Genomic DNA, 27580 nt, shown 5'->3' with positions numbered 1-27580 from the left:
GGTCAAAGAAAGAGGAAACTTTTGCTGGGATTGTCTGGAACAATCTGCGAAAGAAGAAGCTAGAAGAGATAGCAAGTCATAAGCCTTTTTTAAAATCAGATCTTTGTGACTGGTTTTAATTGACTCCGTAGCCATTTTGAGGATGGAGACCCCACTCATGTGCATTTTGTGAGGTTCTCAAAATACATTCAGCAGAATCCAATCCAAAAAAGCCAGGGATCTGTTGCAGAAGCAAATCAATCTGATTAATCTTTTTTTTTTCAGTCTTGCTGATATAGAAGATCAAGTTATCTTTGCCATTTGTCAGGAGTACGTACCCCTTGGGGATCAGCAGTTCATCCTCCATACAGGGGACGAAGTTGCCATCATCCCACCTCTTAGTGGAGGTTAGGTCTAGAAAGATACTCACAGGTATGTGTTGGTGTCTCGTTAAAATATCAAATCTGGAAACTTGATGATGGGAAGGACAAGGATGATGGACAAGGAGAAGGTGATATTTCTCTAGAGCGCTTTGAGTTTCGTCGCCAAGCTTCAGGTAGCTATGTCTTCTCCTGCACGTTTTGATGTAACTTTTGGACATCAGTTCTGACGTGCTGCATAAATGAACCAACAACATTGTAATGACATTTATTGAAAATATATTCATGGGGAATTACGTAAACCTCAACTCCCAACTGATCATGGCTATAACTCCCAGAATTCCCAGACATGATCATTGGCTGTATTATATAGAGAGGATGGGAAGGAAAACACAACTGAAGGGCTCCAGATTGGACAATAAGACAGTGCACATTTAAAAAATAACTTGGAAATAGTGTTTTGGATCTTATGCCACCCCAGTGACTAGCACTGATGGTTTTATCTAATAAAATGTTTGCAAGAAAAAAAGCAAATTCAAGAGAGCACCAGGGATCCCTCATTCCAACCCTGAGCTACAAATATTCTCCTTTATTAGAATCCTGATCTGAACTCAGACTGGAAAGAATTAATATACCGTATTTTTTGGAGTATAAGACGCACCAATATTTTGAAAAGTTTTTGCATTCTGCAGACCTCCCAAAAATAGCTCGTTTTTTGCTAAAACGGGCTCGTTTCCCCCCCCCCCCAAAAGGGCATGAATAGCCATTAGGAGGCTTGTAGAGTGCTCCTGAAGGATGGGTAGCCCGTTTTTTGTTCATTTCTGCCTTCCCCAGTCCCCAGGAGCACTCTATAAACCTCCTAAAGACTATGCACGGCCATTTTGGTGAAGGGGGCAGGATTTCGGGAGGCCAAAAATGCTGTATTCAGTGCAGACGACTGAATTTCCGCCTCTTTTTTGAGGAAAGAGGTGTGTCTTATACTCTGAAAAATACGGTAATCCATTTGTTAAGAGGCTATAATATTTATTTGAAGACTATGAATTAATTAATTTAAGTTAATTAAAATAGTGGCTATGGCATCAGGCTGGAAACCAGGAGAGTTCTAGTCCTGCCTTAAAATAATAAAAGTAAGTTAAAAATGAATGAACGAATAAATAAATAAGGCAGTAATATGGCTTGTAACCTGTGATGTAATTTAAGCTCCATAGCCAGGGAAGATTAAACTTGCAAATTAATCATTGTATCGCTATTCACTTCTAGAGAAATCATGAATGGAATTGAGGATGAACCCAAGGACGTGATTCAATTGAAGTTTGAGAAGCTCTCATTAGATGAAGTAGCAGCCCTGGTCATTTCTCCCTGCTGTGGAGCTGTATCTTTCTTTGTAGGTAGGTCTGACACATGAAGCTCTTAATCAGAGGTGAACCCACATATTTTAAAATTAAAAAAACCCAAGTTTTTAATATGGAAACTTGGAAACTGAAGATTAGATAAGCAGTTGTAGGAAACCTTTTTGTATACATAGAGTAAGCATGCTATTGTTGAGCTTGGCCCCTATTAATAATTGGCATTATTGGAGAATGTGTGTCTGTTAAGACAATTTGTGGCCAAACCTTAATTTGTGGTTGAGAGATGTGTGAATTAATTACAGGTCTGTAGCCCATAGCAAAATGGTATGCAGAAACCAGCTTATTGGGGCTTATTCAGACCATGGGCAAAACCATGCTTAGCATAAAGATAAATTGTTAATTTCTTTTTGTTAAAGCTCTTAAATTTAGCCTTCTGTCAAGCTAAACTTCTCACCAGCCCAGAATGTCTTTTAAGGGTTGTCCTTTTGTTTCAGGCACTACAAGGAATAACTTTGAAGGGAAAAAAGTTGTACAGTTAGAATACGAAGCCTACACAACAATGGCAGAAGCTGAAGCGAAGAAGATATGTAAAGATATCAGATTGAAATGGCCTTCCGTGAAGCATATAGCAATACATCATCGACTTGGGTAAATACACTCAAAGCATATACTCTTCCTGCTTTATTTATTTAAGATTGTGAATTTGATAGAGGCAGATTTGTGGGCAAGCATCCGAGCTTCCTTTTTGGATGAGGCCATAGGGAGAAAGTCGCCTCATAGCAAACTAATTTTTGTCTTACTCTTACGGCAGCTCTCAGACAGACATTATGTTCACATTTCATATCTCATTCCAATTAAATGAGGGTTAAATTTGAAGGTTTGGTATAGTTTTCTGAACTCTGATCCTTGTTTGTTCTGAACGTTGGCAATGGTGCAGCTTGTCATCAGATTTAGACTTCCTTATGTTGTGGTTCAAGGGAGAAAAACATTGAAATGGAAAATAGTCCAACTGGAATGAATGTACAGTGTACGAATGAATTGTAAGCTAAGTTTGAGAATTGTTTTAGAATAGAGCTGCCCACTTTTTAGATGACATCTCTTCTGCCTTTTGAAGGGCATCCACTTGATCAAAAAATTAGATTGTTTCTCAGATGATGCAAACATTTTTTTAGCTAAGAGGGATGTTTTTTTCTCCTGGAGTGTTAAATATTTATGTATACATCACCTCTTTGGATCATTTGCTGCTCATTTCCTTCACTTAGAGTTCTATTTTCCTGACCAGCCTGTTTTCTGAATGCTTGCTGTTCCCAGTGTGCGCATGCGCAAAGTTGCCAGACGAAGGAAACAGCTAAGGAATAAGGGTCGACTTGGGAGTAAAGCCACAGGTGGACAGTGAATGGCCCCTCCCATAGGGAATGAAAGAGGAGGGGTGTTTGCAGGAGACAATTAGTTCATTCCTGCATTCTTGCCAAATATTGCTGCGTCTGAAAGATATCGGCCTGGCCACTCTCCAAGACTGATAAAGGTCGGTAATTGTGAACTGCCTTGAAAGACTGTGGGAGAGGAAAGACTTTGCTGGAGAGGAATTCACTGTAAATTAAATAAAAGGGGTTTATCGGGATGAGGACTCGGCTTTGTGCTGCTGGGGAAGCCTAGGTCAGAAAAAGTCAAGGATTACCTGTAATAACATTTATAGAAAATATATCAATGGACCTAACCCTAACTTAAAACAGCATTCCTCAACCACCAACTGATCATGGCTGTGACAGCCAGAATTCCCAGAAAGCATGCCATAAGGTAATATCTATACTGCTCTGAGAACTTAAGGGAGAGTGTACTGCCTACACTTACACCTTGCTTACTGACTGCCTCATTTAGTAACTGTTTAAAATTACAAATGTATTGAAAATGTAACTTTCCAACCAGTCCCCACATTTTCAAGTGTTGCAGCGTCTTGCAGTTGCTTGATTCCTATTTGTGTGCTTCGCAACTAGCGTGGGACAAGCAGAATTGAAAAGGGAGCAGTAAAAATCCCAAGTCACAGTCATTTGATGTTTTGCTTAATGGCCACAGTGATTTGCTTAACAACTGCAGCAGAAGTGAGGTTGTAAGTCTAGTGCAGGGCTGTCAAACTCCCGGCCCGTGAGCCGGATGCGTCACATGCTGGCTACGGCCAGACCCGGTTTAGCGAAGGGGAAAAAAGTCCCGATATGTCATGTAACGCCGCCGTGAATATGTGAGTTTGACACCCCTGGTCTAGTGCAATCGTGATATCTTGCTTAGCAACTGTAGCACTTGCGACGGAGTCGGTTCCAATTGTGGTTACTAAGTTAGGACAACCGATAACAAACATTGTGATAACTATTTTAGAAAGTATTAGATTTCAGCCTGACTGGCACTAAATAGTGGAAACGCAGTTGTGACATGTGTTTCATGTAGAAAGCTTATGTGAACACTTAGCTTATTTATCTTTTGTACAAAAGAAAAGCAGCTGTTTTGCTTTCCAGATGTTTGAACTACAATTGGAAATTGCTCGCACTGTTTACAACATATGAGAGTCAGAGTCCAAAATCTGAAGGTTCCCTATCTGTTTTTCAGAACCAAGACATTTAAATATTGCATTTAATTTTGCTCAGATGCAGAGATGAGTAAAGATAATGAAGCTTTCAAAGAGACGACGGCTACATGTCTCTTTTTAAATTTCAATTATACATCTATTGATTATATGTCTAATATAATTTGTGCAATTTGATTCCTGTAATATCCGTGTATAGTTTTTTGCCATTTTCATTCCTTTGTACGTTGCAGGTAGTCCCCAACTTATGACAGTTCATTTAGCAACCGCTCAGTTACAGCAGCACTGAAAAAAAGTGACTTATGGCCATTTCCCACAGTTACAACTTTTGTAGCATCCCCGTGATCGTGGGATCAAAATTCAGATGCTTGGAAGCTGGTTCATACTGATGACCATTGTTGTGTCCGGAGTCACGTGATCACCTTTTGCAGCCTTTTGACAAACTAAGACAAACAATGGGGAAGCCAGATTCACTTAACAACCGGGTTATTAACTTATCAACTGCAGTGATTCATTTCACAAAGAAAGTTCATAAAACGGAGCACAACCGTTTTATCAGCCTGACAAAGGTCTGACTTAGCAACAAACATTTTGGGATCAGTTGTGGTCGTAAGTCGAGGACTACCTGTATAGAGGATGGAATAATGACTGACAGGACCTCTGGAGTATCCCTAAAATGTTATTTGGGGGTAGTGGATTATTTCTGCCTTGAAACTCTCAGTAAAAGAAGCTCTGCTTTTCTCTCCCTGATCCAGTGCTTCTCAATTATTTTCTGTCATGCCCCCCTAGGAAGAAGAAAACATTTAGCGCCCCATGTGCGACTGTAAATAGTATCATTTGTCTATAAAATTGTTATAAGTACACCTCTGCATAACACTGTATCCTTATTAATGTATAAGAGAATAAAAAAGAAAGAAATGTGGATCAATTTACAACAAAGAATAGCTTTATTAACTGTAGCAGAAAAGATTTAAAGGAGCACAGGATTTAAAGGAACACAATATTAAAAAAAACTTTAACCTGCAAAACAAAAATATACAAAATAATTTGAGCTGAGCCCCCCTTTACGGAGCCTCGCGCCCCCCCTGGGGGGCCCGCCCCACTATTTGAGAAGCACTGCATCTAAATGATTGCATCAGTCTGTTGTTGCAGAATGGTCTCTTCTGCAGTTTTACTTAATTTGTTTTCCTGCTGAGTCTTACCTCGGAACACATAATCATGAGACATTCCGCCTCTCTAATTTGATCTTCCTAGAACATGGCCCCTCTTGTTTACCTAGGCCCTTGTAGTAGTTGACAACAAGACCTTTATTTTGTCCTTGAAAGATTACGCTAATGTGGCTAAAAGCCACAGCTAATGTTACTTTTCACATTCTCTTTAGCTTGGTTCCCATTAGTGAAGCCAGCGTGATCGTAGCCATCTCTTCCCCTCACCGAGCGGAGTCTCTCAATGCCTTGCAATATTGCATCAATACTTTAAAAGCTACTGTCCCCATATGGAAAAAGGTATGTGCGTTAAAAGGACTTTTGTTTTGAGAAAGAGTACAATGCTGAACATCACACTGTCCACAGGGCAGCTTCCCAGAACCTATTTATTTATTATGAAATTTGTTTGCCTCCCATCTCACCCCGAGGCATGGGCCATGGTATGGCTTCCCCCTGCAGAGTTGAGGGCAGGCTCCCACTATGGTAGATGATTCTTCTTCCTCTACTGTTTTCTGAGATTGGAAAATTTCAGTTTCCTAAGTGGAGGTTTAAAATCGACCGGATATTTAAAATAGCATTCTTACAATATAATATTATAAGAACTCTTGTAATATTCCACAATATTATAAAAGAGCACAAACTATTATTTATTGAACTAACGTGCTTGAACTTTAAATTAACCAGAAGTTATGCACCGAAGACCAATTCTTTGTGTGTCCAATCACACTTGGCCAATAAAGAATTCTATTCTATTCTATTACTATTCCTATTCCCTTTTCTATTCCTATCTCATCAGACTGGTCCTAAAGCTATTTCTACAACAGGGGGCTTTATGCACAGAGAACGTATATGCATCTAGTACAGGGGTGTCCAACTCAATTTCATTGAGGGCCGCATCAGGGCTGTGGTTGACCTCGGGGAGATGGGTGGGGGTGGTCAACTGGGTGGAGGTGGCCAACTGGGTGGGCATGACCAGCTTGGCACCACTCCCCAAACTTTTGGCACATTTCCTCTTCACACTGGGTAGACTGGGCCAAAGACACTCTGGCCTGATGTTTCCTCTTCGCACTGGGTAGACCGGGCCAAAGTGATGTAGGCTGGCTCCTTATATTTTCGGACTGCGGGCCTTGACTTTGACACCCCTGATCTAGTATGTTAAAATGTCAAGGGTCTTTTGGAAAATATCTACTTGTTCCTGAATTGTATCTATATATTTTTTAATATTTTAATTCAGCCCTGACAGTAAACTAGGGAAAAAAATGTAGCTGCTGCATTCAGTGTAGCAGACAGCAATAGCACTTAGACTTATATACCGCTTCACAGCGCTCTCTAAGCTGTTTACAGGGTCAACATATCACCCCAACAATCTGGGTCTTCATTTTCCCATCTCGGAAGGATGGAAATCTGGGTCAACCTTGAGCCTGATGAGATTTGAACTGCCAAATTGCAGGCAGCCGGCAGTCAGCAGAAGTAGCCTGCAGTACTGCACTCTAACCACTGCGCCACCTCAGATAAAAAAGTTAGCTTTGTAACACAATTCTCTTACCCATGATGTTCTTTTCTTACAGGAGGTGTATGAAGAGGATTCTTCTTGGAAAGGAAATAAGGAGTGCTTTTGGATCAAGGGAGAAAAATAAAATATTAATGTGCCAAAAAGAGAAGGCAAAAGGAAAGCTGCTTCAGGGTGTTAAACTGAACTGGGAAATTCAATTCTGTTTTGGGTTGATCGTTTTTAGAGATGCAGGAAATATTTGCAACATGGCCAACTGTTTAAAATATACAATGTTTAGATTTCTTTCTCTGTGTTAATAAGCCTTAATCCTTAAAAACAGAACATTTAAATATAGAAGTGTATTCCAAAATCGAGCTAGTACAAATTATAATTCTCCAAATTTGAAATGTAATGAGATAATGAAATCATTTATTTAGGAATATTATTGCTTTCACGGTCTTCTTTGTAATCATTGTCTGTTTATTCTTTCCGATCAAATTGATGTTTTGTGTATCTCCAAATTCTGTGGAGTAGCTGAAGCATTGTGAGAACCACAGTAACACACACAAAAAATGTAACTTTCCCTATCTTACTTTTGCTCTCTATCATAAATTTAGGTGATTTTTCCAGTCATCATAACATTGAGGTGACGCCCAGAGAGTTCTCACTAATTCTATTAAAAATATGGAAATAAAAATTTTCCTAAAGTATTTAGGCATGCAAAGTGTCATGGGAAACAATTCAAAATTTACAATCATTTGCCTTAGAGCCATTCATTTATCAACTGTTCAAGGTTACAGCGGCACTGGGAAAAATTGGTTTGCAGAGTCAACTGTCACATGATTGCCATGTGACCAAAATCCTGGCACTTGGCAACCAGTAAGTATTTATGACAGTTGCTGTCTCCCGGGGTCATGTGATCTCCATTTGTGATCTTCCCAGCCAGCTACCAACAAGCAAAGTCAGTGGGGAAATCTGGATTCATAAAAAAACTGCATGATTCATTTAACCGCAGTGATTTACTAAACAACCATGGCAAAAAAGGTAATAAAATTGGGCACAACTTACTTAACAGCTACACTGCTTAGCAATGGCAATTTAGATTCCCCGTTGTGATTATAAGTCAAAGATTTGTATATCCATGTGCTCTCACAAACCAAAGCTAGGCAAGAGAATGTGCAGTGTATATTCTACACTAATGTAAACTTTGTTGCTCTTTTGGCACCGTTGGATCCATGTTGACTCTTGGTGACTGCCTTTGTAGGTGTCTGCAGTTTCAGAAGATATCAGAAGTGATGTTGCTATTGTCTCCTTCCTAGGGGTGAGAGAGAGTGACTGGCCCAAGGTCACCCTGATGGGTTTGTGCTAAGGCAGAACTAGAACTCAGAGTCTCCCAGTTCCCAACTTAATGCCTTAACCACTACACCAGGGATGTCAAACTCATGTCATCATGGCAGCATCACGTGATGTATCGGGACTTTACTCTTTGCTAAACCGGGCGTGGCCGTGGCCAGCGCGTGACGCATCCGGCCCACGGGCCGGGAGTTTGACAGCCCTGCACTATACCAATTTGGCTTTCTTAGCAGGGAACTTTGCATTAGGAGAATAAAAAAAGACCAGCAACAACAAACCTATGAAGCTGTATTTTTGCAAATACTGCTTGTTTCCATACAAATATAGTTCAAATTTTTGAACCAAATAATTTGAAGGGAAGAAAATGTAATAGATGCCCTCAAGTTCCCTGACCTTTATCTCCTAAAATGCATGCCCAATAAAACAGAGAGAAACAAAGTACAGATAGGTAGATGATCTAGCAATATACTTCTTTCTGTATTAGATAGCTTTCCAGAGAATATAATTCAGCAATGAGTCTACAGTGGGGTGATTTCAAAATTTATTCAACAGGTTTCATCTTTCTTTAAACACAAGCTTCAGTATATTCATATGTTTTGGTACAAAAGTGCAAAATATATATAAAGGCTTTGTCTGTACAATACACCTGTTTACTGAATTGCTATTTTTTTTTAACAAAAATAAAAAAAATACAGAAAAGTACAAAATTGTTACATACATTCTACAATATTATAAAAGAGCACAAACGTTTATTGAACCAATGTGCTTGAACTTTAAATTAACCACAGCACTTAGGTTCACAAAAGCTGCTTACAGTTTTGTGTGCCTTGTTCTATGAAACCTGATTCTAGAAGTAAAAATGTGCACCATTTTTGCGCCTGATGTGAATATCCATTCATCTTACAGAAAGCAATATTTTCTACATCACATCCAATAGCAGTGAAAACGCTTGACCCAAGCAGAATGGTAATTAAAATTCATCAGGAACAACTGTGTTAATGCTGTTGGGATGTATAGAGACATGATGAATCAGACTTATAGTTAATTATGTTAGGCTGGATTTTCTTCCCCATGCAAACATAAACTGAAATTTAAAAAGAGCTTCCTGGTATTTCAGCCAGTGTTAAACAAAAATAAAGACAATAATTTATTAGTTATTTTCAACAGAGATAATATATTACAGGTAAAAGTATGTATCTTCCAGTGTTATGGACTTGAGTCATTCAGAAGTTATGCCTTACTCTAGTCAATAAAAGTTAACTGCTGTGTAAGCGTATAAGTGATAGGAGCATATATGCTTCTGATATTAGTGAAGAATGCAGAAACAGTGGCATAAATGGCTGCAGCTAAGCAGAATAACCTAATTACCCATCAGAACATCCCGATTCCAAAATTAAAATGTTCCCCTTAAAGTATAATGTAACAGGTTCTGAAGGATGGGGTTGAAAATTTTAAGTACATGTAATATAATCAAGAACAAACTTAATGGATAAACAACACTGTAAACAAGAGTGAAAGAATTTGCATAACACTGCAGATATGCAGGAAATTAAGCATACGATTTACTCCTGTTCTCACAAGTACTTGTCTCTTGCTTCTGCAACATCTAATTTTTTAAAAATCTAGCTATTTGGCAGCTTAATATGCTTCAAATCCCATTAAAGTAATGCTCTTTGGAATCTTATAAAAAATACATTAAAAAAAACCTACACAGATTTGCCATCTTAAAAAGTGTAATGGAAAGAACAATTGGTGAAAAGGAATAAATTAACACTGAGTTATTTTTTTTAAAAAAATTAACATTTTTTTTTAAAAAAATTCTGAAAAGATCTAGAAAATTACTAGTAGTCCTTGCTTAGCAACTTTCTCAAGCAGCTACTGTTTGCAGTTATGACCTTGTTGGAAAAGTAACTTTGCACCACACATCACATTTGTGACTGCAGCATCTCTCTCTTTCTCTCTCTAAATCACGTTTGGTATTACAGTCAGTCAGTGCGTTCAGTCCTATGTAAAATCTTAAGTACAGTCATGCTCGTATAATTTTTAACTTGGTAACCACTGCTTAACAAACAAGTTGCCAATCTCAATTGTAGTTGCTGAGGAGGAAGTCGTCCAGTGTTTGTTATGGAATGGTTAATCCATGTCTCCTGGATTAAAATCCAAATTAATGAATGTTCAGAAATTAGTACCTTAGTCTTTTACAAATACTGCTTTGTACCAAGAATTGTGAATAAGGCCAGCCATTCTACTCTCTTAAATCGAATAAAATCTTTTAGCAGTTTTGTGATGGAGAAATAAACTGTTTTTTTTGGTGGGTATACACAGGATTCTGGAAGCTGGCATCTAGATTATAGCATTTGCTGCTTCAGAAACCTGACTGCTCCTTAAAACCCTGAAAAGAAACTGAGTTTCCTTTTATTGTTTATTTACTTATTTCAAGAGCTATTTGAAAGCTAGAAAAAAGAGCTTAAAAAGGCATCAGAGGTTTACATGTTGTATAAAACAAAATTAAAAATTTCAAAGTGGCATTTGATTAGTATTGCATGTGGATATCCTTATATCAATATAGCATTTAAAATCAAATCAGTATTCAATAATTAATAAAGGTAGCCAGTATAATAAAAATCAGTCAGAAAGAATGATTCATGAATGTTTCTACATCAGTGGTTCTCAACCTTCCCAATGTCGCGACCCTTTAATACAGTTCCTCATGTTGTGGTGACCCCCAACCATAAAATTGGTGTCTTGGTTCCTAAGACCATCGAAAATACCTGTTTTCCAATGGATTTAGGCGACCCCTGTGAAAGGGTTGTTCGACCCCCAAAGGGGTCCCGACCCACAGGTTGAGAACCACTGTTCAACATGATTTTAGAAGGTCTACTCTTAATTTACAGTTTATTGTTACAGCTTGAGTACGCAACCAATACTAGGGCACGCCATGCTCTTATCTTGTCATACAATATTTTGCTCTAACGCAGTTAGTAATCTTTGCAATCACATCTCCAGCTTTTTTAGACAGTGCCTAAACTAATAAGTGCTATCGTTTCTTTGGTGCCACAATAAGCTACAAATGGTTGTATACTGTTGAACAATCCTGTGCTAGGCTACAATGGTTTCTGTTCACGTTACATTTAGTCACAGAGTAAACAAACCAATTTATGGTTTGATGCAGGGGTGTCAAACTCATGTTGTTACATCGACACATGACGTATCAAGGGTGGGTCTGACTAGCACATGACGCATTTGGGTCTCAAGTTTGAGAGCCCTGGTTTAATGGATTAGCTGAATCCAAATACCGACTGTGAGGAGCTAGCACTGCTCAATGTCTGTAAACCTTTGAGTAATTCAAGGATCGTTTTTGACTGCAGGATGAAAATAACAGGTCCTGTTATACTGGTAAATAAAGACAAACTATTCCATATGTACCCTTATCCTATCAAGGATAGAAAGCAGTATTCCTGGTAGATTTCAGCATTAGTTCTGGCCCTGCCAATTCAGAGGATCCGTTATTAACTACAAAATATAAAAACAAAATCTTTATACAACTGTAAACAAAAGCCCAAACTGACCAGCAGTTATATGTATAATATTTTCACTTATAAAAAGCATAAAACCTTTGAATAAGGCACTCGTAGAAATTAAACAGTGTGATTGCAAGCACTGTTTGTGGCTCAAGATTCGTACATTCGGGAATGTTTCTGCTATGTTTATTCTCTGTCTTTATTAAGTCCCGTAATCTCATCCACGTCTTCCAAATCTGTTCCCATTTTCTTGTATTTTCTCTTGAAGAAACCAAGCTGCAAGAAATTTTTTGAGAAGATTTATATTTGTATTTAATGCTAGAATGTAGCATCAAGGATAGGATCCACACTGTTTCTATTATTCTTCAACGGTGATTTTTAATAATAGGTTGTCTGTCCTTTAATCTGAATTAGACAAATCTTAACGGTAGACCAGGGGTGTCAAACTCTATTTCATTGAGGGCCGCATCAGGATTGTGTTTGACCTCAGGGGGCTGGTGTGGATGGAGCTGAGGAGAGCTGCATGCAGACCTCGCGAGCTCCGTTTTCGGCTGCGATGGCCTCCTGCAACCCTCTGCCAGTGAAAATGGAGCTCAGGAAGAGCATGTGTGGACAGTCTTTCACTGTTTCCAGAGCAGCCCTGCAGGCCCTATCTGGCCCCTGGGCCTTGAGTTTGGCACCCCTGTGGTAGACGGTCAACTTCTGAGGGCTGCTAAATTAAGATCTGTTAAAAGTCTAGGGCAATGTTTCTTAACTTCGGCAATTTTAAGATCTGTGGATTTCAATTCCCAGAAGTCCCCTGACAGTGTTGGGTGCGGAATTCTGGGACTTGAAGTCCACGCATCTTCAAATTGTGAAAGTCATGAAGCAACAGTCTAGGGTCTCACAATGTATAAGCAGATAAACCTACCCCATGTTTGCTGATCTTATCTTATTTCCCTAAATAAGTATGAAAACACAGTTCTAGAACTGAATGTAATTTACTGCATTTACTGCAAGTGCTCCACTAGATGGGCTACATCAAATAAGCAGTATATACAAACATAATTTGATGTAGTCCATCCAGTGGAGCAATTGCAGTAAATTAAATTCAGATAAGACATAAAACCTAAATATATCTGAAATGAGCATTAGATATTATAGTACAGTACGTGCATTTAATAGATGAAAATCAGCAGACCTTCAAAGCATTTGGGGGGGGGGGTGTTTAAATTCAAATTGACTTACTTCTGAGCATGAACTACAAAATGGAAGAACATGCCTTCATTAATTGGGCACCTCAATATATATCAGAATTGCTTAAGAGATTTGTATCTCAAATTCAAACATTCTCTGACATCACTGTCCCAAAGATGCTTTTTCAGGACTTTCTTGTTTTTTCTTTTAAGACGTTTTGCTTGTCATCCAAGAAGCTTCTTCAGATCTAACAGTACATGGGGGATGCAAGTGACAACACAATCCTTTCAACAGTTCCAAGAAGGCTCCACACCAATTTTCACCACTCAGATGACTCTGATGACACATATAAACCTCCAGGTGACCTTAGCAAACCGCTAAGAATACAAATGACCAGCTGTCTACAAGGTGTATAAATCCTTCCATTCCCCACTATCCTAACAGAGCTGAAAAAGCTTGGTTTGGTTTATTTGGATTTATATGCCGCCCTTCTCCAAAAGGACACAGGACGGCGTACAACATTAAAAAACACACATCCCAAAAGTTAAAAAAGATTAAATCCATTTCCAAAAAAACAAACCGAATAAAAAAAAAACAATACATTTAAAATAAGTTAAAAATTAACAGGCCAGGCCGGTTTGCTGGAAAAGCCAACTTTTTAGGGCGCGTCGGAAGGACCGGAGGTCAGGGATTATGCGAAGCTCCGGGGGCAGTTCATTCCAGAGGGAAGGCGCTCCCACAGAGAAGGCTCTCCCCCTGGGGGTCACCAGCCGACACTGCTTGGCACCCTGAGGAGGCCAACTCTGTGGGATCGCACTGGACGGTAGGAGGCTACTGGTGGCAGTAGGTGGTATCGCAAGTACCCTGGGCCTAAGCCATGGAGTGCTTTAAAGGTCATAATTAATACCTTGAATCGTACCCGGAAAACAACCGGCAACCAGTGCAGGCCGCCTAAAAGGGGTGTAACATGGGAGCACCTAGGTACCCCCATGACAACCGCGCGGCCGCAGGTTGACAAGCAAAACATCTTGGATGACAAGCAAAAAGTCTTCAAACAAAAACAAGAAAATCCAGTTGCCTCCTGAAAAAGCACCTTTGGGACAACCATGACCTGGGTGACTGAGAATCTCTACAGACTCTGACATTATTAAAAGTTATTTTTGAAAACTCAAAATATTTATTTCAATAGGCGCTTTATTCAAAATTTTTACATGATTGTTAGTGAAGTTGGACAAAATAATATTACTTGGTGTGATAGGCCACATGGGCCTGTGATAGAAAGTGTTTGTGTGGTGTGTGTGTGTGTGTGTGTGTGTGTGTGTATCACTCTCATTGCAGAACCTCCCTTTATCAGATGTTTTTCCTTAAAGGCAGCATTTGGAAAGGGAATTCTTTCATTTTCTTATCCTTATCCTTACACTTACATTCAAAAGCGCTATCAAATTGTGTACCAACATTAATAACTGTAAGATGTGAGAATGTTAGCCCCTACAGATAGCCCCAGAGGACTCAGTGTTTTTTTTATCAGGGCAACCTGGTCTACCCAATTATGGAGCATACTGCTTCCACTTTCGACTTTCAGCCCCATTCCAGGAGCCTTCACAGTCAGTTACTTTCATGACAAACTATTTTGTGTTAAATTTAAATATATCGACAAAGGAAGAAAGGGAGACTAATATAGATCTATCTGATGAGAGCTAGATAGCTTGAAATAGATCTATACTAGTCTCACTTTCTTTCTCAGTAAATATAAATTTAATCAGAGGACAGAGGTTCCCATATCTTTAAGTAATACTTTCAACAATATAGGAAGTAATCTTTCATTTAATTAACTTTTACATTTCTAAACCTTTACTTACTTTCCATAAAACAGCAATAAGAATTACTAGCAAGAGAAGACCGATAAGGACACTTGCTATTATAATTCCAATGGGTATTTCTGCTTTCTCATCAGATTTGATTATTGTAATTGGAATCTAAAAACAAAACAAAACAGTTATTCAAAGATGAAAGTGGTCCTTTTCATAAAAAAATGATTGCACGTATTCTTTAAATATTAGCTAATTGCACATTAATTACTGTGATCATATTAAACTGCATAGGAATGAGCAAATACACTCATTTCTTGTTTCAGTGTTCAGCTACATTTTCATTCTAGAGTTAGGAATTTCAGAGTGGTAATAAGTTGACCGTGCAATATCCCATTTAAAAAATATGTTAAAATCTCATTCTAAAAAAAACCCACAAAGAAATAGCACATTTGCAAGCTCATTACCTAAGTTAAAATGAAAGAAAAACATCCTATTTGGAGAAATTAATATTACATTTTTGTAAGTAGCCAAGAGCTATTGAGATGAATACCACGTTTACTTCTAAATACATGTTTTTAATTAGATGAAGGGCTTATGCTTTCACTTGCACAGCCAGAGAAACTTCTGCAGCACCAGTAGGAACCTGGAAAAAGACACAGCTGTTGTAACTGTTTGAAGAGGTGCCTTTGGATGAGTCTCTATGTATTCTGGAGCATCTATCAAATAATTACTCTAATTTTTAAAGATTTCTTAGCAATTTCTTGGGAAAATGTTGCAAAAATACCATAAAAGATGTTGATAATTTAGATTCTACTCTTAACAGTCATGCTCACCCACATCCTCCAAATGTGAGCGGGATTTAGGCAAATACAGATCATGTAAACATTCCTACTGTTAAGTGCTTAGAGTTACATTTGTGAATCAATACATGTCTGTCCTTATTTGTAGAAACACAGAGAAGACAGATTGAACAGAACTCTGCAGGATTCCCTCTCTTTCAGTTCAATTTTTCAGATAGTCGTTTTTCCCAAAAGACAAAATATCTGAACTAAGCAAGTAAGCATGGCATGGTGAACATAGACTTTGTCCTCCTCTTTCATTTCCTTCCTTCTCTAAAACCTAAAATTTTCCATGAACGAGCCACGGTGGTGCAGTGGTTAGAATGCAGTACTGCAGACTACTTCTGCTGGCTGCCGGCTCCCTGCAATTTGGCAGTTCAAATCTCACCGGGCTCAAGATTGAATCAGCCTTCCATCTTTCTGCAATGGGTAAAATGAGGACCCAGATTGTTGGGGGCAATATGCTGACCCTGTAAATAGCTAAGAAAGGGCTGGAAAGCACTGTGAAGCGGTATAGCGGTAAGTCTAAGTGCTAGTGCTATAAATGAAGCTGATTATAAATACATGTTTAAAAACAACATTGGCTTCAGAAATGCCCTCTAGGGTAGTATGTATTCCTATGACTTGCTTTTGCAGAACTCTTTTCATGGGATCACACTAGGTGCTGCAGTCCTCTGCAACTATAATGGTCTATTTTGAAAAGACCATTTTAGAAAGAGAAATACAACCTAACGGACAAGTGTAAAGTCAAAGAAGAAAGTTTGGAAGAAATAACTCAGATCTGCCAGTAAGCTACCAACTGCAAAAGGCAAAGACAAAAAGCATTTATAACGCCCCAACTCATCAAAAGACTTCCAGAATAACAGGGAAAACAGGCATAAGGAAAACTAAAAAAAATAAAATAAACAAAAGGTCACAACTTTCAACAGGACAGCAAATGGTAGAGAACAAGAAACAATTCACCACAAAGGAAGAAAGGCCCTAGAAGAAGTTCACAGATATTCATTTCAGCTGAAAATAGGAATCAATGACAAAGCAAGAAGCTCCAGTATAAACATAGCCAATGCCATCTTTGTCACAAAGTGGATCATAAACCAAGCTATTTAAGCCAGCAATTATGTTTCTTTTTTCCTCTCAAGCATTGCTGCTACTGCTGATACACAAGAACACAAAGCTGAAAACGGATCACTGAATGCAGCAGCAACAAGTGAGAGTGAAATTTGGCGATGGGTACAATTGGGCTCCCAGATGAGCAGTCTGTCAGCTGAGGAAGCATGGCTGAAAGTCCTGATGTCAGCGTTCCAAGTAATGCATCCGCTAAAAGCAGAACTCCGAGGCAGGTAGATTCCTCAAAGGATATGTTTATTGGATACATCAAATTGGCACGGCTAGTGAAAACCAACTCTAAAAGTTCCCATGGTTTCCCCCTAATTAAAAGAGCAAATATTTCTCTTCCCCAGATGTCACCGGTCACATTGTTCAATGAAAGTAGTTGGCAGGTTGCTTGGTCACTCCTCTCCTCCTTCAACTGCCACCTGTTAGGATGACCTTGGTTCCCACAAGGAAACTTTTTTGCTTTGACTATTTAGCCAGTCTTTCTATTCCCCCTCCTTTCCCCTTCTCAGAGTTCGTGGCAACTATGAGGCAGGACAAGATGGCTTCAGCCAGGTTCGCTTCAGAGTTGACAACTGATATCAGGAATTGGGTGCATCAAGAGTGCCATATCTGAAGCCTTCCTTGAGTCTTTTGTTGGTTCTAGCAAGTATGAGGCAGCTTTTTTTGTTCAGAGAAATCCTGGGATCTCTGCTAACCTCCATGGCCCAGTTCCTTACCAGGATGAAATCAAGGCCCCCTGTCTCAGTGCACTTTTTTTCCTAGTCAGGTGGAGAACAGTTCCATCAGTAGTGCATCTATCTACTATATATCAATATGCTTCCATCAAATTTATAACATTTTAACATTGAAGTGAGTGAGGCCACTATATACAAGAAGTATTTTTTTCCCTCCTTGAGGAAACTTCAAGAAGAGCTTTGAAAGGAGGCACCAAATGCATCCGCATTAAACAAATCAGAATAATTTCTGCTCTTAATTTAAAGACTGCTTTAAATCAGGGATTTTAAGACTTATGGACTTCAACTCCCAGAAATCCCTGCTTTAAATTACTGTCCCCAGAGAAACTGGGTCTGAGTACAAATCCTATTGGTGATAGGAATCCTTGGAACAACAGTTTTCTTGTATTGGTGGAATTTTTAATCCTGTTTTATTCTCTTGAAAAGAATCCTGTCCCCCAAAACAAGTAAGAAAACTGTAGATAGTTTAATGGAAAGACTAAGCCTTAAAGCAAAGTCCAAAAAGGTCTGACTGTGGAGCAGACCATTAAAATAACTACAATGCCAAGTCGAAAGTAAAACCAACTAGATATTTCCCATGAGTGTCTTGTGAATATCTACCATTAGGAAATCTATATGAATGTACCAATTAAACTAGCTATTTCTCACTGGATCCATTCCAGTGTTGTGTGAAAGAGGACCTCCTGTCCATTATCTGCAACAATTAATAATAATCTTAATAGAGAAATATGAAGGAAATACACTGTAGCAAAAACCTACCATATTGTATACTTTATATGATCTGCCATATGTAACATCACTAATCTCCACAGGAGGGCACCAGTTAATGTATTTTATGGAAAGATACAGGCTCAGATTCCAAGCAAACAAGATACAGGAGTAAATTTAATTAAATAAAGTGAATTCTGTTTGTCAGCAAAGGTACTCGGAACAGTGAAACAGTTTTGGTTTTAAAACAAGATTATTTTTTTCAGTTTTGTTCTTCTGCTCTTCCATACAATGACTTTTAAATTATAAACAGGAAGTTGAAAATGGCTCCCCCACCCCTTTTCCCCTATAATTCCCTATTTCTCCCTTGCCAGATCTGTTCCCAAAGCAGGTGTGGTATGAGTGTGAGGTGTAGTAATCTCCTATTTTAGAATTTTTCTGTGATTAAGCAAATATTATTTTATTCTTCCTGGTGCTTTAACGTAATATGTATTCAACATTAATGCTCAATTGAGTATTTTTAATTAATTTTCTTATTGCTGCTTATGCTTCTATATCATTGCCTATTGTTTTTAGTTTGAATCTCAGCAGGCTCAAAGTTGACTCAGCCTTCCATCCTTCCAAGGTCGGTAAAATGAGGACCCAGATTGCTGGGGGCCAATATGTTGACTCTGTAAACGGCTTAGAAGGGTCTGTAAAGCACTGTGAAGCGGTATATAAGTCTAAATGCTATTGCTATTTTTAAAATATTGTTTCCTTTACTATATTCTTATTTTTTTATTTTCTAATTTTCTTTCTGTTTTCTTTGAGTACTTTTTTAAGAGTTTCCTTTTTTATTCTTTTAGTTTGCATTAGGTTTTATCTTTTTAACTGTAACTTTTAATAAAATTACTATAAAGAGAAAGAAAATAATTTGAGCAGTTTCAAAACCATGGCTGCAAAGCATTAGGGTTAAAAGGACAGATTCATACAACACAGAAAAGCAATTCAATGAAACCCTCCATGTTCCAGCACAAATTAGCTTCACCTAAGGGTAGGCTGGGATGAAGTTGTCTAACCGGATGATTCTTTGCTGCAGCCTTTTAGCATTAAAACTTCAAAAAGAAATTTAGCAGAATAACCTTAGAAACATAAAGCCACACTCACAGATAAAGTGCTTTCTCCTGTTATAAACAACTCGGAATCCTGGGTGTCAATTTCGGCGCTTGCAGATAATACTATTTTCTGAAAGGCTGCCTGCAACAGAAAAATACATTTTTATATACAGTACTTCACATCTTACATTAAAAAAATGACATTTCATCAAATATATAAAGTATTTAAGGCAAGGGTGTTCAACCTTAACAACTTTAAGGCTTGTGGACGTTGACTCCCAGATTTCTCCAAGTTGCTAAGGATGGACAGGTTTTAAGTGCATTTAAAACAGTTTGTCATTTAGAATATCTTCTTGCTCACAAATATCTTTCATAGTTTTAATGAAAGATTGTTGCTAAGATGAAATTTTCAGCATCCTCTCAATTAAATTCCTGCTGAATAAATATGCACAGGACTAAATCAATAGGAAGCCCATTTATGTTCTTAATCATATTCTTCATGTATTTAAAACTGCAACCCCATTAATTTCAACAGGTCTGATGTTTGGACAGGTATGCATACGGTTGCATTTTAAATCCCCATCCTTCTTGTTTCATAACCACCAACCCCAAAATTGTGTCTCAGTAAGGAAAAACTGTTAACTTTTTTCTTTGCCTAACTGTGATATATATAGTAGAAAGGGAAATAGAGTGCGCTTAGGATGGCCTTATATAATATGGAGCAGGTTTCAAAACTTTTAAAAGCTATGAAAGAAAGAAATTCAGCAACTGGACAAAGATCGAGCTTGAAGGCACAACGTTTCATTATTAGGCCAGCTTGAAATGGATTGCAATTATTTTATTACATTTAAATAAATATCTACTTAGGAACTGGGCCAGAATCCTTATCTCTAAATTGTTAACATTGTAGAGTGTCTGTTAGGTAGATTCCCTCCCATAAAGTGATCTTTAGTTTGTAATAAAAACCAGGAAACCAAGGCTATACTCCCATCCTGCTTTATGTGTGACTAAGTCCCTTACTTCTTCAGTATTAGGATTGTTCACATCTTTTGGTTTTTTTTTCCTTTTTATTCATAAACATTTTGAATACAATGTATTGTCAGGGAATATCATTTCCAAAAAAGCAAAGAAAGAACAAAAAGAAATATTAACACATATACTACTAGTAGTACTAGTACTACTACTATGTACCACTACTACTACTACTACTGTAACAAAATAATTTTAACTATATTTCTCATAATATTGGCTTATTCTGTTAATTATATTAGCATATTTATAATTATTAACTATCTTTATATTTAATTCATACATAGCAATAATCTTTCGTCATCTAATTTCTACCTCTTATCTCTAACCACTCATAAAGTCTATTGTGCAAATCTTTTGAAAGGTGTCCTTTGGAATGTTTGAGAGTTTGTTGGGAAATTACTTTTGAACAACTAAAGCTGCTGTCCCTTTTTCCAAACAGATGCAGCTGCGCTGAAACTGCCCCTTAGCTATTTTTGAATATGAGCACCTGCAGAGGCAGTTCTTTTAAGGGGTGTGACATCACGCACCTCCGTGCAAAGGTGGCTAGGAGATGATTCTGAAGCAGCCAATGTGCCAGAGAACAGCATGGCCACTTTAATCATTCTTAATGAAGTGATCCATAGGCACTCCCAGGAGTACTTAAGTATTTCTTTGGAAGGACTGCACAAGCCAAATAAATCTAACTGTAAATGTAACACACGGACGCTTTTCTACTTTTATCTACAAGTAATCAAATACGATTGCAACTGCCACAGATAAGCCTGGCAGTTCAAATCCTCTCATCTAATCACCTCTGAAGTCACTCCCACATAGACATGTTCATTTTTTTAAGAATTTGGTATCAATAGGATTGTTTTTTCCCTTTATAAAAAATTTACTACAGAAATTATAGTAAATAAGAAGTAGGAAGAAAAATTATTTGCCTTTTTTTTGTACTTTCGTTTTGTAAGGTTCATAATTACTTAGGAAAACAAAACAAAAAATACAGCGAAGTTGCAGTCTGCGTTTTCCTTATAAAGTTGAACCTTATGTCTTGCATTTTATTTCAATAACTTATAATGCGCTTTTCCTATATTTTGTAAACTAAAAGGAAAGAGTGGTGGTTTTTTTTTCCAATTTCTTAAATATCCAGAGGCTGGTAACAGAATAAAACTCATATATTACTTACAGTTGCAAATGTCCCATTCCAGATTCTAGTCGAAATATTAACGTAATTTTCAGGTTTCAAGGATATATCTTTTAATATGCATGTGATTGTATTACATCTAACGTTCTTGCAGTTCTTTCAGATAAGAAAACATCAAAAATTGTCATTTATTATTTTAAAATACGATAATATAAAAATAATGTACTTCACATTTCTCTTCACCCAACCTCAGCTTCCATTTAGATCAGTGATGGCGAACCTATGGCACACGTGCCACAGGTGGCACGCGGAGCCATTTGTCAGGGCACGCGAGGTGCTGCCCTGTTGTTTTGAGCGCTCCGAAGGCGTCAGGGAAGCTTCTGGACGGTCCCTGAAGCCTTCGGAGCGCTTAAAATGATCCTACGAGCAAACTGGAAGTGACTTCCAGTTAGCTCGTAGGGTCGTTCTGAGCGCTCCGAAGGCTTCAGGGGCTGTCCGGAGGCTTCGCTGACACCTCCGGAGGGCGTCTGGGGGGGACGGGGGAGGCTGTTTTCGCCCTCCCCAGGCTCCTATAAAGCCTCTGGAGCCTGGGGAGGGCAAAAAAGTATGTAAAAATGGGGGTCGCGCCTGTAGTGCGCGCATGCGCACTGGGGGGGTTGCGCATTGCATTATGGGTGCGGCACGCTCGCACACAACCCCCCTGCACTCCCCCCACTTATGGCACGCGAGCCAAAAAAGGTTCGCCATCGCTGATTTAGATCCTTCTTTTTCTTATGTGTGTAGATATATTTACACTGCTACCATCAGATTTTTTGGCTTAAATCCCAAGACCTTGAAATTCAGGTAATCGACTTTCTTATTGAGGTGGACATTGGACAATTGTAGCAAGGCCCATTACAGGCTGCTCATACAGGGGACAGAAGAATTATCTGGGAATCATAACAAGAGAGGAACTTCTACATTGTCAATTGTGATTGCTATTCCGGAGCAATTCATAAGAACCTAGATCTTGATATTGGAGCTATGCATTTAACTCACCAATTCTTTCAAATCTTTGAAACTTTCTTTCCGAAATGATGCAGCATAGCTTTGTGATCCAATTTTATGTGGATTGAGGAGTCCATGACAGTTGATGTCACTGCCCTATAGAGAGAATGTAATAATATAAAATGCACATGAAATACGAAGTTGGTACTTTAATGTCCACTGCCATTGCTCAGTAGAGTAGCCTTAGTATATAACAAATATAGAATGAATTAGACAAACACCGGGGCTATATTATATTTTGGTACTCTGAAAAAAGATGAGAAGAACAAGCACTCCAGAACAGAGAAGATTTCTACAATTTCAAGAAACAGGACTAGGGTTTATTATAGCCAAAAATTCCTATAGATTCTGAATTTGTTCTTTAAAATGAGGGGCTATTCTGCATCTTTATTCCCTTATTGCTGTTTTTAAATGTTTTTGGCTCTACAACTATACTTTTACATTTGGCTTCAGATTACAGCAAGTGCACAACTGCAAATCAATGCAATTTTAGATATAAAGTCAACATTGTCTAGTTAAGCACCAAATTAGAATCCAGGATCTGAAGATAAAAGATTAGTAAATTTATTCTGAAATTTATTTGAAGAAGAATTGAATTGCCCACCATAGGATTCAAAAACTACTTTTGTCATGAATGATGGTGAATATATGTATCCAGGATAATGCTGCAGGATTTAACGTGGGCTGGTCACTAGGACCAGAGGTTTAGTCCTCTGAGCTTTCGGACCAGAATAATTACATCCAAAAGCTAAATCTCTTTTCCCATTGACTGACCCAGATTGGATCCTACAACTACTTTTGTCATCTATACTAATATTGATCCAAGAACATCTGTAGATGCTCACAAAAGCAGGAGAGAAGGAACAATTCATTACAAGACCTATCACGCAATGCAATCTTATGCATTTTATGTCGTACTGAATATATATAAAATTGCAATATTAATCAGGTCTATACATCCGCTCTTCACAGGCTTAAATCACAGGCTCATCATTATCAGTGAAGTTTCTGTATTAGTTACCTTGTTTCCACAAAAATAAGATAGGGTCTTATTTTCTTTTGACCCCCCCCTCCCCAAAATAAGTCCTTGGCCTTATTTTCGGGAGGTCTTATTATTTTTGAGGTGCAGGGGGCGGCGAGCGTGGTCACTTCATGGCTGCTGCTGTGTTGCAATATTTTTGGGGAGGGTTTATTTTAGCGCATGCGCTCAAAAGCCTGATTGGGCTTATTATCCAGGGAGGTCTTATTTTCAGGGAAACAGGATAGCTTTGTATCCCAAGTGCCCTTTCAGGAGGCAACTGGATTTTCTTGTTTTTCTTTGAAGACATTTTGTTTCTCATCCAAGAAGTTTCTTCAGCTCTGACTGAATGGTGGGCAATGGAAGGATTTATATTCCTTGAAGACAGCTGGCTTCAACCACTGTCTAAAAGAATACAAATGACCAGCTGTCTGTGAGGGATATAAATCCTTCCATTCCTCACCATCCAGTCAGAGCTAAAGAAGGTTCTTGGATAAGAACTGCATAAAGAACTATCTGACAAACTGAAAGACAAAAAAGGTAAGTATAAAAAGTGGAAGGAGGGGGACATAACTAAGGCAGAATATCAGCAAATAATCCGAGCCTGTAAAGATGAAGTGAGGAAAGCTAAGGCTCACAATGAAGAAAGGCTTGCCACAAAAGTAAAAATTAACAAAAAAGCTTCTTCCAACATGTTAAAAACAAGAAAAAAGTTAAGGAAACAATTGGTCCATTGCTAGGAGAAAGTGGCAAGAAGGTGACAAGCAACAGGGAGAAAGCAGAACTATTTAACTCATGTTTTGCACAAAGTAAAAAAGATGTGGAGACTCTAGAAAGAGTGCAGAGAAGAGCAACAAAGATGATTAGGGGACTGGAGACTAAAACATATGAAGAACGGTTGCAGGAACTGGGTATGTCTAGTTTAATGAAAAGAAGGACTAGGGGAGACATGATAGAAGTGTTCCAATATCTCAGGGGTTGCCACAAAGAAGAGGGAGTCAAAAACTATTTTCCAAGGCACCTGAGGGTAGAACAAGAAGCAATGGGTGGAAACTAATCAAGGAGAGAAGCAACTTAGAACTGAGGAGAAATTTCCTGACAATTAGAACAATTAATCAGTGGAACAGCTTGCCTCCAGAAGTTGTGAATGCTCCAACACTGGAAGTCTTTAAGAAGATGTTGGATAGCCATCTGTCTGAAACGGTATAGGGTTTCCTGCCTAGGCAGGGGGTTGGACTAGAAGACCTCCAAGGTCCCTTCCAATTCTACTATTGTATTGTATTGTATTGTAAGAAGCGAAACATCTTCAAAGAAAACAAGAAAGTCCAGTTGCCTCTTGAAAAAGCACCTTTGGGACAATTATGACCTCCATAGACATTTAGCTTTGTATCATCTTCGTTATTGTCTTATATTTAAAATAGACCATTGTTTCACCTGACTGGTGTGCATTGCCGTCACATACATCAAAGGGTTATTCTCCTTAGTTTGATTAGGGATATGAATTTTTAAAGTTGCCGTATTGATTGGATTACTTCCTCTTGTGATCTGGAAAGCAAGAGAGGGATTAATACTGGGCTTAATTCCAATAGTAAATAGCCTACATTGTAAGTATCATTTTCTCTTAATTAATGCCAGAAAGGAAGACAGGCTGGCACATTTACAATCATGAAATAGAGCACTCTTTGAGTTGTTTAGATTGTGGGGCACCCTATCTAGAAGCAAACAGGTTTTGGAGAACCAAAGCTTCCTGTGGTAGCTAATTTCATATGATTTTTATCTCTAAACCACCAGAGGTAAGTTTCATCACCACGCTAGACTCAAAGCAGGGCGTGTTTTAGTTTACCATCACTTGTGAACAGATGATTGTCTTTACATATTTAAAAGATACTTGAAAATGTTCACTGACCTTAACTGAAAAATTAAATACAGGTCCAATCTCATCAAACTTATTCACTACGGTGTAAACACTATGATTAGAATACACTTCGTAGAAGTCCATACTGGTAAACCTGGAGAGAAATAAATCAGAGCAGATATTTAGGATGCAGTTTTCCTTAAAATATTAAGGAACTCTAATTTAGGAAATACATCTGGAAGAGTATTGTTTTAATCCAGATGTATTTTTGTTTGATTTTAAAAAGTAGTGTTATAGCAATAGCTATGCATCTGTTATTGTGAATGTCTCAACATTTACAAAGAAGGTTTGCAACGATCTGTGTCTCTGTGAGAATGTCAACAACTGACAGATTCTGTCTGCTCTGGCAGCTTATCTGAAATTTTTCTCCCACTTCTCTGCATCCCTATTCCTGTTTTTCCTGGATCTTTTGAATCCTAGAAAAACATATGTATCTTTACACATACAGGGTATTTTTTGCAATGGACAATGAGTCACAATGTTGTGCCTCCTAAATTCACGTAGGGTTAGAATCTATTTTCCCCCCCTTTCAATTGTTCCTGATCTTGGGGACTACCTGGACAAATCCTTCCAGTTTTCTTGGCAGGATTTTTGGAAGTGGTTGGCTATTGCCTTCTTCTTAGGGATGAAAGAAAGCGACTGCCCCAAGGTAACCTAGCTGGCTTTTAACCTAAGGTGGGATTAGAACTTGTGATCTGGTTTCTATCCTGATGCCTTAACCACTACACTAAAATCTCTCGTTACAATGTATCTCAACCATGGCAACTTTAAGCTGTCTGGACTTCACGTCCCAGCATTCTCCAGTCAGCACAGAACATAATATCTCACAGATTAGCTAGGGTCTATTAACACCAAGGATGCCATGTCTCAGTAACTAAGATGCTTAGCTTGTCGATCAGAAAGGTCGGCAGTTCGAATCCCTAGTGCCGCGTAACCAAGTGAGCTCCGCTTACTTGTCCCAGCTTCTGCCAACCTAACAGTTTGAAAGCATGTAAAAATGCAAGTAGAAAAATAGGAACCACCTTTGGTGGGAAGGTAACAGCGTTCTGTGCGCATTCGACATTTAGTCATGCCGGCCACATGACCACGGAGACATCTTAAGACAGCGCTGGCTCTTCGGGTTTGAAACGGAGATGAGGACCGCCCCCTAGAGTCGGGAACAACTAGCACATGTGTGCGAGGGGAACCTTTACCTATTAATGCCAACAGAATTAGCACAAGGCCAATTTAGAATTACCTCATTAAGTGAAGTTCTGCATCATAACGAAGTGGAAGTGTTAGGTTCACCTGATTGTTTGTATAATCTTCTTCATGACTTGCACTGTTCAGTAAAAAAAATAAAATGTATTTGAAAACATTTACAAAGTTCTGATCTCTAATTCTGTCAGGAAGCTCAAAGGAAATTTGACTAAGAACAGTTCAGTCACCAGGAAGGAAATCACAAATTAAAATTTTATCTGTACATGTGAGATAGAGTGGGTACAATGTATCTGCATAGTTTTTATACTAGTCTTCCAATCTAAGGAATTGACAATAAGCAGCTTTGTTTTCCTCCAGCTCTGGTGGATATGTTCTACTGTGTATCTTCAGATAGCAAGTTATCATAAAGAACATTCTTTTTGGAATAAGCAAAACTTCTGGCCTGAACACTTTCATGAGCTTTTAAAGATGGCCTAGCAACTAATTACCTTTTTGAAAACTTCAGGATTATATTAACATTATTATGAAGTTGTTATTATTTGATTAATGACTTGTTTGTGAAAACGGATATCTTGAAGAACACAGCACTTCAGACTAAGGAAGTATGAATTTGGCTGCAAGTGTTGTTTTGAAGTGTAGCAGGAAATTTACAGTGTACCTCAAGGCTTGAAAATGTAATACTGCCACATTCTGAAGACTTTTCAAACTGAAGTCAAAATTAATATCAAAGGATACCTATGAAGAAAACAAAGTTGAAAAATAGCATTAAAATTGGGAAAGCCATTATGACTAGTAATCCAATTTTCTTTAAAGAATAAGATCAGATATTCCATAAAAGGGTGTTACTGCATAGAACTTCCAATTTTATTTTAAACAAATATTTGATAAGCATAAAAAAGGCAAAGCTTTC

General features: G+C 38.2%; 2 protein-coding genes across 2 annotated transcripts in view; one reads left to right on the top strand and one right to left on the bottom strand.

The window, feature by feature from the left end:
* Positions 1–270: 270 nt before the first annotated feature.
* MOCS2 (molybdenum cofactor synthesis 2) lies at positions 271–9005 on the top strand. Its single transcript, XM_081940413.1, has 5 exons — positions 271–411; positions 1620–1747; positions 2203–2356; positions 5665–5788; positions 7057–9005. Exons 2-5 carry the CDS (start codon positions 1627–1629, stop codon positions 7123–7125), a joined length of 468 nt encoding a protein of 155 aa, XP_081796539.1. The 5' UTR covers positions 271–411; positions 1620–1626; the 3' UTR covers positions 7126–9005.
* The window catches only part of ITGA2 (integrin subunit alpha 2), a 90924-nt gene continuing 72201 nt past the window's right edge, over positions 8858–27580 (bottom strand). The window contains exons 22-30 of the mRNA XM_081940411.1: positions 27329–27405; positions 26708–26791; positions 25462–25564; positions 24990–25100; positions 22529–22633; positions 21533–21646; positions 19385–19474; positions 14890–15006; positions 8858–12130 (exon numbers count right to left, since the gene is read on the bottom strand). Coding sequence (XP_081796537.1) covers positions 12041–12130; positions 14890–15006; positions 19385–19474; positions 21533–21646; positions 22529–22633; positions 24990–25100; positions 25462–25564; positions 26708–26791; positions 27329–27405 — 891 coding nt within the window. The 3' untranslated portion in view covers positions 8858–12040. The remainder of the gene's footprint in view (positions 12131–14889; positions 15007–19384; positions 19475–21532; positions 21647–22528; positions 22634–24989; positions 25101–25461; positions 25565–26707; positions 26792–27328; positions 27406–27580) is intronic.

The sequence above is a fragment of the Natrix helvetica genome (assembly GCF_964273705.1).
Source record: "Natrix helvetica genome assembly, chromosome: 2".
Lineage (NCBI taxonomy): Eukaryota > Metazoa > Chordata > Lepidosauria > Squamata > Natricidae > Natrix > Natrix helvetica.
The sequence above is the reverse complement of the archived record's forward strand: the minus strand, read 5'-3'. Positions and strand labels throughout refer to the sequence as shown.

Bases quoted from the DNA above. Each gene is read 5' to 3' on its own strand.
- MOCS2 (XM_081940413.1), top strand. From the start codon at position 1,627: ATGAATGGAATTGAGGATGAACCCAAGGACGTGATTCAATTGAAGTTT. The intron at 2,357-5,664 runs GTAAATACACTC...CATTCTCTTTAG, and splicing joins GCAATACATCATCGACTTGG to CTTGGTTCCCATTAGTGAAG. The intron at 5,789-7,056 runs GTATGTGCGTTA...CTTTTCTTACAG, and splicing joins CTGTCCCCATATGGAAAAAG to GAGGTGTATGAAGAGGATTC.